The sequence below is a fragment of the Ambystoma mexicanum genome, chromosome 8 (assembly GCF_040938575.1).
Source record: "Ambystoma mexicanum isolate Mex_15411 chromosome 8, UKY_AmexF1_1, whole genome shotgun sequence".
In the NCBI taxonomy this organism is placed as follows: Eukaryota; Metazoa; Chordata; class Amphibia; order Caudata; family Ambystomatidae; genus Ambystoma; species Ambystoma mexicanum.
The window spans coordinates 737,337,766-737,353,906 of record NC_090929.1 but is presented as its reverse complement, the minus strand read 5'-3'; the positions used below and the strand labels follow the sequence as shown (position 1 = coordinate 737,353,906).

The 16,141-nt window shown below is 44.9% G+C and overlaps 1 protein-coding gene across 1 annotated transcript in view; it reads right to left on the bottom strand.

Annotated features, from left to right (window-relative positions):
* LOC138472411 (uncharacterized) overlaps nt 1-16,141 on the bottom strand; it is a 227,877-nt gene that overhangs the window by 200,155 nt on the left and 11,581 nt on the right. The window contains exons 7-8 of the mRNA XM_069610557.1: nt 13,761-13,782; nt 5,862-5,913 (exon numbers count right to left, since the gene is read on the bottom strand). Of these exons, the coding sequence (XP_069466658.1) occupies nt 5,862-5,913; nt 13,761-13,782 (74 nt within the window). The remainder of the gene's footprint in view (nt 1-5,861; nt 5,914-13,760; nt 13,783-16,141) is intronic.

Genomic DNA, 16,141 nt, shown 5'->3' with positions numbered 1-16,141 from the left:
ATGCTCTCACGTAGGACATTCCAAACCACTGCCCCCCCCCCCCTTTTCCACCGAAACACTTTCGCACAGCACAACGGACAACGGACTAACACATGAGCCGTTTACCTGACATGTCCCAATACCAGGGTGTGGCAAAGTCAGGTAATTGATCTAAATCACACACACCTGACGGCCCTTTCCCTTCCCCATAGGGATAAAAGGTGGAGACAGAGAGCACAGTACGAGAGAGGAGAACGCAGCAGACAGCACATTGAGACGGCTACAACGCAGCAGTTCAAGAGAAGGAGAAAGGTGACAGGAAGCGAGGGGGTGGCGAGGAGAGAAGTGACCTTGCCCTTTTCATCCCAGACCCACAGAACCTTTGTGGAGGAGAATTTAAGACCGCAAACAATAGCACAAGTGTCCTGCTGCAGATGACAACGGTACACATGGAAAACCTATGCAGATAAGGTGGAACAGAAAAGACTCCTGCGCCCGTGGTACCGCCCTTGACTTTGAAGAAGTCGAAAGCCAAGTGGTTCATCACAGCCGGTGAGTCGAGGGGAGAATCGATAAGCACCAGGCTGTGTTGAGTGAGAATCGCAAAGTGGCAAGTTTTGAACCAAGGCTGAGGAACTTTAAAAGAACTGTTAGAAGTGTGAGCGGGAGACCAGCTGAAGAGGGAAAACGGCACCATGTGCATGCTAACCCGAGAGACTCTGGTCGAGCCCCATATTGAGAAACTAAAGAAAACAGAAGGCCGTAGCAAGGTCACAAAAGGAAGCAAAGTGGTCATACGTGAGGGTCGAGCAAAAGCCACTTACAATCGAAAGACTTTAAACTGCAAGTTGGCTAAAGTAAGGGAAGTAAATCCTACCTGGTGAATGAAAGAAAGGGACGTGAATCCCATGAACATTCAAACTGTAACAGAGAAATACCATTAAAAAGGGGTCAGCCGAAAAGAGGGGGACCCACGGGTGAAGTCGTCACCCTAGTAGAAATTGTGAAAGTAAGATACGAAAGGGGTAAGCCCAGAAGAAGGGGGTCCAGGGGTGAAACTTTCACCCATATTGAGTTTTGGAAACAAACTTTCATTTGGTCAAGGAACTTTTTTGTTTTATTGTTTGAAGATTTCAGGCCCGAAGGTAAGAGACTTTCTAAGGAAACGAGACTTGGCGATCGACCCTTGGAACTACCCTTGCAACTGTCGTCTCATGCTGGTGAAGCCTGAGACCATACTGCACTCCAAGCTCCCACCTTACGCCGTGCTAAAAACATGGCGAAGGGAGACCCAAGCCACCGCATCTTGACTCATACTTTGAGAACACTTCTTTCTTTTCTTTTCTTTTCTTAAAAATTATCCCACGCCCATTTTTGTAATAGTTGAAAGGTTTAGCATAGGTTTCTTAGTATAGGCCTTTTTATTTGACTTGACATCACTAGGACTGCGTAATTCTTCATTTGATGGTCGATGCCTGTCCCCATCTTAGATTTAGGTTTAAATTAGGTGTTTTTCCAACCCGCATAACATTTTCATTGTTCAATAAACACCCTTGAACTGTGCTCACTTATGTCTGTCTTGCTTTTGGTCACCATGCATTTCTCACAGTACCCAGTGAACGTGACGTCTCTGTGTCAGTCTTGATGATTTGAAGAGACTCATCGACCATCTTGCCAAATAGGTTTTCTGTCGAATGGCATGTCCAACACCTCAGACTGAACGTCCGGCCTGAAGATTATGACGAGGAGCAGACCTCATCAAGCAGAGAAGCCCCTTGTGGGTCATCCACGCCTGCTGGCTCCCCGTCTGCTGGCACGAAGTCATTGGCCTCATCGGTGTCCATCGCCATAGCCGCCGTATCCATGCCCGTGTCTGTGTGAATGGCAGGATCCTCTGTTGGGGTCAATTCCGGAGGTGGAGGTGCTGGTGGTGGGTGTGTCGGTTGGAGCCTTGGACCAGCAGGGTCCTTTGACTTGCGATTGCGCCAAGATGGGCTTCCGGGAAGCGGTTTTAGGGGACTCCTAGACTTTCTTTTAGAGGGAGCGCCTCTCAATGGCTCGCTGGTAGGCTCACTGTGGATGTGGTTGGTGACGGCGACCTTGTCCTTCTCGAGTCGGCACCCGCAGCTGCAGAAAACCCAGCAGGAACAGTGGCGTGCAGCCTCTGCCTTCTTTTGGACCCCCAAGGGCGGGCCACCCTCAAAGGACCTCAACCTCTTTTCTGAGGGAGTTTGTTTGCGGGACCGGAAGGTCCTGTGGGAAGCATGACTAAGCCCAGAGGCCGAGTCATATGCCTTACCCAATTTTAACCATGCTGCCAGCCTGCTGTAGCGATCCTTTTTGGTCTTTTTCGAAAAACCACGGCAGACCTTGCATCCCTCCTCGTCATGGTCCGGATGCAGGCAATAAAGACATTTGTGGTGTTGATCCTCCACGAACACATTTCTTAGTCCACAGTTCCCGCAGAATTTGAAGAGACATCCCTTCTCCTCGGTCATGGTGAAAAGGCGCGAAGTAGACTCAAGCCCGGGCCTTCTCTAATTCGATGCAAGATCCTCGATGTAGCATGATCTTCACCCACAGTGTGTCCCCGCTGCTGTTATTCGATCTCCGGTTGAACAATACATCCCCAAAACGGTCAAAACTTTCAAAGAAATCACAGAAAAAATCAAAATATTAGGAAAATAGCTCAGAGAGCACTAAGAGGACTCCCAACACTGAAGCGTGCTGTAAAAATCTGAAGATCGCCACTAGGGATTGATCTTAGGCAGAACACGGTCATTGGATGGGGGCAGTATGACCCAGAGGGCAGTGATTAGTTTAGAGGAGAAATACAGTTTTAAAGCTAAAGTGAAACCTTTTTTTCTTTTACTGAGGATTCCTAGCCTGACGATGGGGAATATTCATGAGCATGTGAATCCATGCCAGACTCCATGCTGGAGAAAGATACATTTTATTCCAGCTCAAAGGACTTTCCAACCTAAGCATCCCCTTTTTAAACACACATGAAGCTAAGCTCAGGTGTACATGTGCATCTCATACTGATTGTCCACTCCTCCAGCTATTACTATGGATATATACAATATGTCTGCCATATCACATCTTGTAGGACAGCGGTCTGCAAACTTTGTTGCTCCAGAACTTTTGGACTACAACTCCCATCAGCCCCCGCCTGCATAGTGAATGGTGAGCCATCATGGAAGTCTTAATCAAAAACATCTGCAAAGTCAAAGGATGCAGAACCCTGCTGTAGGCCAATCAATGGTTGGGTGAGGTGTCTTGTCTCAAAGTCAAGTATGCTTTGGTGGGTCACAAGCTGCAGAATATGCAAGCACACCCCTACTTAAGTAATTCATACCAAGTCCTCTGGTTTAGCTGTCTACTCAGGATGAGCAGGAAGAGAAACCTTATAAAGCACATCCAGAGTAATAATTGTGGCCTTAAACATGTTTGCTGTCTAACTGCAGCTCTGGCTGCCATGCATGGTGCCACCATTTCCAAATGGTGACCTAAAATTCATAGTGACATCCAGGCTCAGACTGGCATATAGGGCAACAGTCCCATGCCCGAACCAAGAACACAAAATGCTGGTGTGGGCCAGTTTTTTTGGTCAAAGTGGGCCACTTTATTGGCCAATGTGGGCCAGTTTGATGAGTTACTTCACTATGCATCTAATATTTTGACCAGTTTTGCTGCATAAATATTCTTTAAAATGTACAATTTGCACCACATTTTATCAAAAAACACCCCCCTGGGCACTATTCAAACAGTGTCACAAAAGGAATGAATAGACATTTGCAACCGTGGGCCACTTTTTCTTTGGTGCCCGAGACAAGTTTATGACCCAGTCGACCCTGGTTACCTCAGGATCCCCTTGAACCAAATTTGAAAATGACCTACTTAGATGTTTAGTTAGGGTGCTCTTGAAAACCCACAATTCATAACACCCCTGTGTACATTGCTGCAGGCAGAAGGGCGGTAGCATTCACAAGCCCAGGAGAGAATGCTGCATTTTTCCAATTTAATGCATACATCGTTGTCTGTAGGCTCAGGCACCTTGAGATGGACTATGCCGGTGCTTTAATCCCTACACGTATAGCAATATCTGAAGGAACTCCGGATGTGCTATTTGGTCTAGCCAGCACCATAGACATTTCCCATGTGTGACCGGCAATTCCTAGGATATCATTCTACACCTCAATGCGGTCATCTTCACCTCAACACCAAGAGTTTAGAACACAATCAACAAGGTTGTGGAGCTGCTGTCAAGCATCCCTCATTTTTCTGTGCAAGACTTTATCGATATAAGAGTTGGAACAATCACTGATGGATCAAGCATGCCCCTCCCCCATCCTTACAGCATGTGGTAGCCAGCATAGGGAGTGCGAATAAATACACACCTACCAGGGCACCAATTCACTGAGTCTTACAAACATTGTAGCAAATGACTGCGATCGTCGCCTCACAGTTATCATTGCCACTACATAGGGTCGTTTGGCACAGAAAGGACAACAGGACGGTCACTAGGCAGCACCACCAATAAAGGGGAAAGGCCAGGCAAAAGGTCACTTTCAAGGACTGCCAACCTACAGAAGATCTTGCTGCAGTGTTTCAAAGGCCAGTTCATCTGTTCAGCAATAATTAGGGCTACATGTGTTCATCACTTTACAAAGAAAGCACTTTGGCTCTATTTTCTAGATGGCTTGTTAGTCAAAATGTTACACTAGTCATCTATCAAATCAGATGAAAATGATAACGAGGGTCGTGTTTTTAAAGAAGCAGCTAAACATTTGGTGTTTCATTTCAAGACATAGCTTGTATATAATTTTGGGTGATCGATGTTCTAAATGACACCTAAGCGATAGGTAGTGCACACCAGTTGCAATTGCAAACCCAAATATGTTAACACTGCGCGGTGAAGCAGCTGGTTATGACAGCAGTGGGGGTCAAGGGGCAGGACAGCAGTGGTGGTCAAGGGGTATGGTGAACTGATGTGGCACAGGTGTGCTAGAAAATATTTCCGCCTGTCAATTATTTTTCTTTTTTTATAAATTAAGCACTGGGTTCCACCCCTCGTATCCTACTTTGCCAAAACCCCTTATCCCTCCTCTTCCTTAACATTGCTCCCCATTTTTTTTACCACTTTCGTATCTTTTTTCACAGCTTTCCTTTCCTTTTCATAGCGACGATGTATAGGCCTATGCTCGGTATGGAACGGGGTAGGAAAATGAGGGTTCTCATCCACGTCTTTGCATTGATGACTGGGAGCCGGTCAGACAGACGGTGCTTTATTGCAGCTCTTTGGCTGGTCTTATCCTTGATGAGCCTGATTGTGCAGATGTGTGGGGAAAAGAATCCAATTAGTGGAGCCGGGGAAAGTGTAGGGTTAAAGGTCTGCTTCAAAGAGCATCTACCCATGTAGAACAATATAGGCACTGTGCTTCTACCTGGCGAGGAACTCTAAGGCTCCACTGTGAGTAGTGTAGGCATTCAGCGTGTCATCAACATCAGCTACGTTGTCAATTGCAGTTTCTAGGGGTCAGACTAGTCAGCACCTGGCATCCCTTCCCATGTGGAAGGTCCTAGGGTAGGTTATGGGACACCCAAACAAAACAACAAGCCAATGGCACAGGCTTTCTTTGGCGAATGTATTCATGCAAAATGTCTGTTTGGTCACTGTCCCATGGTGTGACTGACTCACTAGCACCATTAAGGGACAACATCACATGTGTGTCACAACGCACACAAGTGTTTAAAAACGCAAGACTACGGGATATAGGCAGGGTGTGAACAGTAATCATTAGGTAAGAGGGAATTAGTCAGAAGTCATATCTTTATTACTGTATGATTAAAAATTTGAAAACTACAATATATTTTCTCACCTGTCTTAAAACCTCCTCTTTCAGTTTGCCAATTTTCTCCACGACCACAGAGCTGAAATAAAAACATAATAAAATAGAAATGTCAACCTCTGTAGGGCACTGCAGTTCTGAGGCCCACTTAATCAACCATCTGACAACATTGTTCAGACCAGAGGACACAGGAATGTGCTGCATTATGAAAATACTGGGACAGTCAGCAGTGTGGTGCAAACGCAGAGCGTCTGCCACACTTGCCTATAGACTAGTGGCCAGAGGAACCCACTTCCTTTTCAGGGGTATATGTGGTAGTTGATATTTTGCAGCCCCTTTGGGGTTGTCTTTGCTCCAGTAAATGTTCCCTAATGCGGACATAAGTCAGAGCTAACACACAGTCCCTGATTTGCACAAGGGCACACCTGAATTCAGTAAATGCTTCCATTTGAATGTGTGGGTGCTGGTGAAGCACCCACATATTCACTATGGCAACATGGGCCTGCTACATCCTTCACTAATACAACATTTGATTTAAGTTCAAATAAAAGGGCATTAGGGCATGTTTGCCATATATTGCGCTTTTGCACTCCTGAGTATCCAATAACATACAGCTAGGAGCATGGCACAGTTGATTGCTAGGCCTAGAGGCAAACCTGCGGCTAAGCAGAAAAATGGCTGAGAGCAAAAAAAGGGCGAAATAGAAAGACCAGCAGATTTGCAAAGGAGACCAATCATATCAAAAGATTTCTCCTTTCGTAGAGTCAGGGGACAAAGGGGAGTTTAGGACATAGTACAGAGGAAAGAAAACATTAAAGCAAGGGAGCATGATAGAAGAGATTGCTGAATAGCAACAAAGGGAGGTTTAAAGAGCTCACCAAAAGAGACTTCTGAAAGCAAAAGAAAGAGAGGCTGGAAGGGGAGGGAGACACGCTTTAGCCTAAGAGACTGCTGCAAATAGGGTTGGATGCTAATCAGAGGATGCAAACTCAATGATTACAGAGGAAACCTTTGTGATTAGAAGAACAGAGTTATATAAAAGATACATGAGATTAGCACTTGAGACTTGAGACTGTATGCATTCAGAAATAAGGAACACAGCTTGAACCCCAAGCAATTTACTTGCTTACCTCAGGAACTTGCTGCCTAATGACACTATGGCAGTGGGTGGAGGCTCAGAAACAGAACGTGCATGCATGATTTTACTGCCAGGGAATATGGGATATTGGCGATGGTACAGGGGCTCAGAACTGAGTACTAAATGGCTATAGCAGATGGTGTATGGTAGAACTGAAATCCCCCCTCCTGCGAGACAAAGTGCCTCACAAGATCAACTTCCCACATGCCCACAGCGTTGCTGCCTGGGGTCATCAAAGTCTTGCCTGGAGGACCGCAGACATGCTCACCAAGAGGGTGCATGCATCCCAATGATGATGAATGAAGACGCACAGTTAATATTTTACACTCACAATGAAGCGTGGCAGGATGATGCTGAAACAGTGATTGCCATAGGTGGTCTCCAAAGGTCAGGAGTGAACTTCTCCTCCAGGCTCACTGGAATACCTAGGAGTAGCGACTTTGCAGCGGGGTATAAATTGTAGTTCCACCTAACTGGGAAGTATGAGGGAACTCAATAATTGGATTATGGAGAACAACATCATACCCTTAAACTAAACTGGGTTCAGAAGAGGCTTTGGCACGGCTGGTAATGGTCTGTCTCTGATCACAATTATAGAGCAAGCATGGCTAATACGAAAACTGATGGTATATATGGCATTCATGGACTTTAGTGCTGCTTTTGACACTGTTGATAGGGGTAGGCTATGGTGGAAACTGTCCAAATGGAAGATACTTGGGGGTTTGCTCAACATGATTAAGAAACTTCATGAGCACACAAAAATCAGAGTAAGAATGAATTATTCTGAGGGTATGACTAAGTGGATAGACACCTGCACTGGTCTAAAACAGGGCTCCATCCTGGCACCCACACTGTTTAACTTTTATATTTGATCGATGTGGGTGAAGGAATTGGAAATACGATCTTGATCCCGTCAAGGTTGGGCAGTGTGGGTGTACAGTGATTAGCATATGCAGATGACTTGGCCAGGTTGCATCTTACACCCAGAGGGTTGCAGGCTTCATTGGACCACTTACATATATATGCAGGTATCAGTAATTTGAAGATCAATATTAGTAAGACAAAGGTAATGGACGACACTCCAAAACATTACTCTGTTGTAAAGTGCAGCAAATTTATCTTGGACATTAAATGGAGAGCCAATAGAGAGGGTTAGCTCCTATAAATATCTGAGAGTATCAATTGACCCCAGATTGAATGGAAAGTTACAACGTAGGACATCACAGGTTACAGGGGCTATTAGGTCATTAACCCATAGAGCAGGTGGGTACACTATTGGAACTATTATTAAATTGTATTTGACTAAGATATTGACTATTATACTCTATAGGATTGGGCTTTGGGGATTAAACATGATACACAATTTAGACCTGTTAGAGGGAAGCATATTACAGAACATCTTGAGAGTGAATGATAACACTTCAGCTGAGTGTATTATGTTGGAATATAACATCATGAATATCTCTGTTAAAATCGACCAAGCTGCTTATGCATGTATTGCAAAATGATTAATGCTGGACCTGGAACTTTGCAGCAATGTCTTAGAGATTTTATAATGTGCAAAAGGGACCATGTGAAATCTAGCATCATTGATAAACTTGTTAAACATGCTGATACATGGATCAGTAGATCTCCCAATGGTGTTATGACTATACCATATTCAAGGTTTAAGAATGGCGTACAAATGATATTAAGTGAACACAATAGAGAACAAAATTTGGTGGACCTCGCTACTAAATCGTCTAATGAACAATATATCTTGCATATTCCTGAGCATGATTGTGTTCCATCGTATACAAAACATTTTCTTGGGAATCAAGTTATTTGGACCTATATAAGAATCAAGTTTAATAGTGTAAAGACCTATGAAAGAACTGGAGCATATTTTGGTATATCGAGGGGAGAAAGAATGTGTCAACTATGTGATGTAAATACTTTAGAGACTGCTAGACATCTCTTGTTGCACTGTCCTGCTTTGGAAACTGAAATGAAGAAATTCCTAAATTGTTGGGGAAAAAAGCACACAGTTAAGTTATAATGAAATGTGGGAAATACTTATGTAAGGAATGTATTAAATATGTTTTTCATTTGACTAAATTATGGAAAATAATTGAAGCAATTTTAAGGACTTTTTAACTCAAACTCTTTGTTATTGGGATGGATGCATGATTTTAATTATTTTAAATTGTGCAAAGCAAGGGGGGGTTCTGAGAGTCCCTCTACTGGCACGAACACGCCCCATTGACCTGTTCTTGGGTGGAGGGCCCCCGGGAGAGAATGAACCAAGAGAGGCACAGTTCCACCTCAGTGATGAGTCCTGATTAGGGTGAAACACGTGTCTGGGATTGCTGTTGGTACTCTTGTTCAGATGAGATTTGCCTAGCATTTCGGTGCGGGACTACCTTCAGGTGGGGCAAAGACTGATATGCTTATGGACATTTCTCCTCTGTGAAAAGCACAGTGAGCTAAAGCTTTGTTGAGACTCTCCCGGGGGCCATCCGCCCAAGAACAGGTCAATAGGCCGTGTTTGTGCCGGTTGAAGGGACTCCCAGCCCTATTCATGCAGATTTTAAATTGTGAATGGTATTAAAAGTTAACATTATGTTAAAATGTATAAAACTGATCATTTAAAAAATGAAGAGTGAGAAAGAATTAAAGGGGGCAAGAAATGGAGCAGTGAGATAGAGCCCCTGGTAAAAGGGGGAGCTGGGACAAGTGACCCTGTGCCGGATGATGATCTGCTGATAAGAAAATGAAATAATGGCCGAGGGAGCAAGGCAGGGCAATGCTGGTTGTAATGCTGTGTTCACTGCTATCATGGAAGTCTTGGGGGGTTGACGAAATGACTTATGCCCTGAAGGGGTACAAACATGAATAATGGCTAAACCATCTATTCATCCCTCACACGCATGCATAAAAAGGGTGATTCCCATCATAAAGGTGACATAGGCATAGTAAAGAGATATACTTCCTTTACCTTGTGTGGTAACGTGGGCCGAGGGCAGGCTGTACTGTCAAGATGGGTGTGAATGTGAAACAGTAGCAGCCCAAACAGCAATAGAAATAAAATTTTAAAAAAAGAAATCGCCAAACAAGATATTTCAAAAAACATATATATAGATCCTTTAATTAAACAAACCGATAGGCAATATACATTGTATTAGAAAGCGCTACTAAAAACCCAACCCTGTAATGGAAGACAGAGGCATGCAGAAAGTAAGGATGCAAGCACTCTCTACTCTTAGCAGGGAAGAAAAAAGAAATAATTCACTGCAATGTTCAAAATTATATGCTTCTTGATGAAAAAGTTTAAAAAAGGAGAACTTAACCAGTCCAAAGGACGACAACAAATGGACTGGGGGGCAGGGCCCTTTCAACAGTACCCTAATCAGAACTTGGTGGTTCTACAGCATCAAACTAGGCTTCTTGGTGTTGTGCGAGCGGTTCGGATCAGGTTTGGATGCGGCCAGTTGTGAAAAACCAGACGGGGAGCAGGCATTGAGTCAGGTTCAAAGTGAGGCTCATGGCAGTGCGATGCAACATTCTAATTAAGCAGGTTGCTAGGGCAACAAGGGCCAGTTTGATATTCACCACAAACTCAGTTCGTTTGAATGCATTTGAATGTGGTCGACAAAGTTTGATGTGTTTTGATGCGATTGAAATGCAGGAGACCCTTCAACGTGAGGTAACCCCTTCATGCGAGGTACTTTGGGTGATACATTATATATTTATACTGTTGAACCTCAACATTTCAACATCTTCTGTTTTCTTTTTATTTACTGTGGCATTCAATGCTTTGAATCAAGAGTCTCTTAACTCACTAATTCTTCGTAGTTGAATAAGTTTCATTTTATTGGTTATTTCTTTAGCAATAGATTTCTATTTTGCTTATTTAGTGCCAGTGTACATGTTGCACGTAATATTCAAGAGTGCACCCTTTTCTGAGATAAAACCACCTGGATCATTTTATATTTAATAAAAAGCAAAACAGCCAGGCCTTCTGCGCCCTTGCTGGATGGCAAATCCACACAGGGTTGCATTCTCTATGGGTTTTTACAACCCTGCGATCTAAGAGACAGCAGAAACAGAAGAGTAAGGCTGACTTCTCCACTAGCAGGAGGGGAAATCATGTACCCGACTTGCTGGACCTGCTGAATCTCCTCCATCCACATGGGAATAAAAATGCTCCCAAAAAAGAGAGAGAGAGATGAAAATCCAAGACTGATACCAAATTGGATAAGTTAAATGAGACTGCTTTTAAAATGAAGTCATGGGTGGATGCCATTGAGAGCAATGTGACAGTAACAGAAATTCTTTTGAAATGAGGAAGATAAAAAGGAGAAGAGATGCTGAAATAGCAGCCGGATAAAGAATAACAGAGAACTGAGTACCTGCTAACAGTGCCTGGAAAACTAATGCAGAGCCGTCCTACATGAGAGGCCTGTGATATACGGGTGGAGCTGGAGGAAGAGAGATTAGGGGCTCTCTTTAGAATTAGATCAATCACAGCTTGACTTCACATATGAGGAGCCACAGGTGAAAATCCTCTAGTGCCACAGGATCACACCAAAGTGCTAAAGCTTCAGCCCAACCATTATGATTCAACTTACAAGTTGCCGTCTACACTTTTGTGTGCATCGGCAGCAGGCAGAATCAGACATGTACAGCAGCTAGGGTGAGGCATGGTTCGTCCATATGGCACGTCTGTGCTGCATACCACAGTTAGAACTGATCTCTTGCGGCACGTATGAATTCTGCAAGACGCTGCACACTGCAGCGTCTTGTTCGGCAGCGTGGTTGCCATAGCAACCTACTCAATCTGCAAGTTACTCATGCGATCTACGAGTCTTTATATGTAGAACTAGTTTGCAGTTATGGGCATTTCTAGTAGAACCTCTTATTTTTTACACCTATGAGGCGTGCTTTTAATGTCGAGATCGGTATCATTCGACCGAACTCTACACAAATGCCCCTACCAACATGGCGCTGACCGTAGCGGTGCGCATGCGCGCCGCCGCCATGGTTACCACATAACAGATCTCAGTCACGGGCCGCGCGTCTGACTGACGGGCGTCTCGCGAGCTGCGTTCCATCCAAGAGAGAAGGTAATTGAATTTTCTCTACGGGCTGGTCTTGACCAGATAAGTTATGTATCTTACAACTATGCAACACGCACTAGAGCCACCACCCGTGAACGGCGCCAATATGCCGCTACACATCTGGTTGCGGTTATGTTTACCGGACCTGTACACGTGTCTTGAGTTGAATTATGTCTATTGATGAGACGTGAACTTTTGTTCTAACTCACTGCTAAATAGTATTCTCCTATCTTTATATTCTGCAGTACGCACACAGTGCAACCGACCTTCCAACAGTCTACTCATACCCGGGGTGAGCTTTTCGCCTCTGGACCGGGTGAGTGATATTAATATTTTCTCTTTACTAACTGCTCAGAGTGTAACATTCCAGATTCATTTTAGCTGAAATGTCCTTTTTTCGCTTACTATACAGGTTGAAGCGATTGACCTATAACTTCAACTCCAAGGTTAGTGCCTTTGATTGTTAAGCACCATCCCAAACCATCCCAAATTATCTACAATCCTCCAAGAGCTAATTAGTCTATTTACATTTCCCTAGGAAAATCCTTAATCACCTGAAGTAACTTTACATATCCTGCCCTGAAGATGGATTCATCGGAATCCGAAACGCGTTGGCACTTTATTACATCTAGGAGTGTTTAGGATAAAAGACAGAGCAGAAGGGATTCGACTACCCATACTGCTGTAGCACATACACATTGTGTGTGAATTCTGTATCTGAATTGTTGTATGTTTTGTACATTTGCATTGAACTAAGGGTTTTGCTGAATATATGAATCTAAGTGATCATTACGTTATTTTTTGATGTGATTTTATAGCTTTGATTACGATACCTTATCCAACTGTATTTATGAGACTTGGATTTGAATTGATTTACCATTCATCTATGTTTGTAAGTTGTTTGAATATCTTTTGCTATATAAAGAATATATGTTGTGCACCTGTATGGTAATTGATCTTGGTGGCTCTAGATTATACTGTACCAGGTGGACATCCCTTTATTTAAGGACACAGCTAGTGTACATAATGAACGCAAATTAACATTGTATTACCCCTTCTCTCTAAGAGTCTCACACACACCACTGCGAAAGGTGTCTTCTGTTTGTTTGGAGACCCCATTTCACAACTGGCTACTGAAACATATTGAGGATTGCATCCCATTAGGAGTGCAGCATAGGGCTATCGGTTGGCAACACCCGATGTGTGTTCTGTGTTCAACTTACAAGTGAGCAACATCTGGAGGTATCTGGGGATGATGGCAATCTATGCTATGTGATACACCAAGCATTCCACTGTTGCAGGCCTTTTGCCATGCCACGGCGAGTAGACGGCAATGCCTCGACCTGGATATTTCAAATCTTCTGAACGTGGAGCAATCATGTGCTCTGTATCCCATTTCGAAGAACTGTGAGTGGCTCTATGGATGTTCTCTGAGCACGGTTGAGTGGTGCGACAATAGGTTGAGAGGGTGGAGCTGACGCTTAGCAAAGGTGACAGCAGAGAACATTGAATGGATAGTGAGGCAAGAAATTGCAACAGAACACGTTCCAGAGAGACATGTTTGACCTGACAGAAGAAAGAGATGTAACAAAGCAGTTTATACACCTTCCTCAAAGTAAGCACAAACACACACACCTAAAACTCAATCATCCTCACTGTGTTACAAACAGAAGTCTAAAATGTGTTGTTTACCTTTCCTGCCACCCATTATTGCCTGAGGAGAAACAGAGAACACATGATTCAGTTAAGTACAGAATATTCATCACTAGCACAGAAGGCCCAACAAACCACATTTCTATTAAGATATATTTCTTTCGAACAAAAAGGCAATTGTTAGAGAAGGTCAAACCGTGCCATTAACTGATTCATATAAAATCCTATTAAATTCTAAAGGGTATACATTTTAGGTTTTAACAAAATGCCCCCTCTTTTTGCCTGTAACCAAACTCTTCTTTCATCAGATATTACAAAGACGGTCTCTGGGATTCAATGTTCACACATGGAATAGGAATCCTCTTTTTAGTTTAACCTAAGCGACTTATTATTTGTAAATTGTCTGCTTATTGAAAGAAAGTTCAACAGTAACAGAGAAAATGACATTTCACAAAGCCTGCCGGCTCTATACAGTCTGCCCATTTACTTTCCATTTTGACACACAGAACTTAAAATGGGTCCTGATTACTAATAGATGGAAACCATTGGGCGGGGCGGAGTAACGCCTTGACTCAATTTTCATCAGGGTTCCCCTAAAGCAAGATGCAAAAACACTGCACTGGGATAAAAGACCAGATAGTCATATGACAACCACATTTTGGAAAAGAAAACAACTTCCCAATGGAAGATGCATAACAAAAAATAACAACAATGTTGTGGGTTAATGGCGGCAATACCTGATATTTTTGAGGGTGTTATTTACTGATACAAAGAACATGAGTGCTTTTTCAATTCCGACGTGTGTTCAAGGGTATTTCTCTATGGAGAGAAATGTGAGCTCTTGTCACTTTGAGATCTGGATAAATTCTGTGCAGCAGGTCAGAGTGTCTCAAATCCACAAATATATTGGGAGTTTGAAGTGCCCCAACTATCCTCCCTCCTGCCTCCCTCCCGCCAACTCCCCAGCACACTATCCCCCCTCCAGCCTCCCACCACCAACTCTCCGGCATGGCCACTCATGGCAATAAGTGTCTCAGAGACGATTACAACTGTGGCCTTTTTCCCCCTTGCCAGCCTCCGATGGTCTTGGGCGCTGAAGGTGCTGTGACTGACGCCTCGGTGTGCGCTGCTGTGACTCTTCTGTGAGAGTGGTAGAATTGGAAGGGATGGAGCATGGCCACTGCATCTGTTGGCGTGTCAACTCGTTCCTCTGGCGATGGCTTCTGCCAGTGCAGAAACACCTTCAGTCATCTCCCTGACCCTCTGGGCGTATAGTTTCAGGGTGGCCTTACTGGCAGTTGTCTCAGCCCAGTTCCTTGTGATGGCCCGCACAATCCTGCGGGTGGCCCCTTTGATGCTGTCCCGCATGGCATGCAAGTGTTTGGAGTGATTGTGCCCTATCGCCTCCATCTCCCTTTTTCTCCGCTCCATCTCATCAAGCCTCTGCAGCACTGTGCTGCTAGTTTTTGTTTGCTGTATGGGAGGGGGGCTGTGCAGTGTGCTGGGGCTACCATCAGGGGAGCCATAGGATGGGGTTTCCGCATCCACCTCAGATGTGTGAGCACGCTGCCGGCGATGAGGGCTCTCAGGGGTCTGTGGTCATTCTGTAGGTGGCAACACCGGGCTGGTGTCCCTGTATCTCCACAGTCACCCGGCCTGGAAGTGTAGCCTCTGTGTCAGACCCTCCAGCTGCAGGACTTGCAGTGGTTCCAGTGGACTGCGGGGTGGATGTCGGCTTGGCCTTGCTGTGTTGCAGTGTCTCATGGCAGGACATCCACCTTGGCGTGGGCTGACTGCACCTTTGTGGGGTGACGGTTTTGGTGGTGGACCTTGAGGGCCTGGATTTGTCACTCCCAGATGGGCCTGCCCCCTCGTCTTACTTGGATGCCTCTGGCGATGCCTGAGTGCCTGAAGGAGACATAGGGAATGTTGCCAGGCATGGTTCCCCCACGTGTGTGGCATGCAAAGCACATTTGCTATGGTACAGGGTGGGACCCCACACATTTGGGCAGATGGGCATGGTTGGTAAGGGGAGATTGTAGTTGGGTCCTGCATCATGGGGATGGTAGCAGCAATTAGTGTGTGACACATGGCCAGTTGGACTTTGGCCTGGGGGTGGGGTGGAGGGTGTCCATGCTGGTGCAGCTGATGTTTGGCATGCATGCTTGTGGTCCTTCATGCCCCCACATCCCCACCTAACATGGAGCCGGCCAACCGGGCCTGCAACATGCTGATGTGACTGCTGCACAGTGTCGTGGTTGCTCAAGCACCACAGTCCCGCTGGCACATGGTGAACCAGCAGGGGGTGGTGTGTATGGCACTTGGATAGGTCACTTGCCACCCCTTCCTGCTGCTGCAATGCCCCGTGACTGCTGTGGAGGGTGGCTGCTGTGCCACCCCCTCATTACACCCTGTTGGCA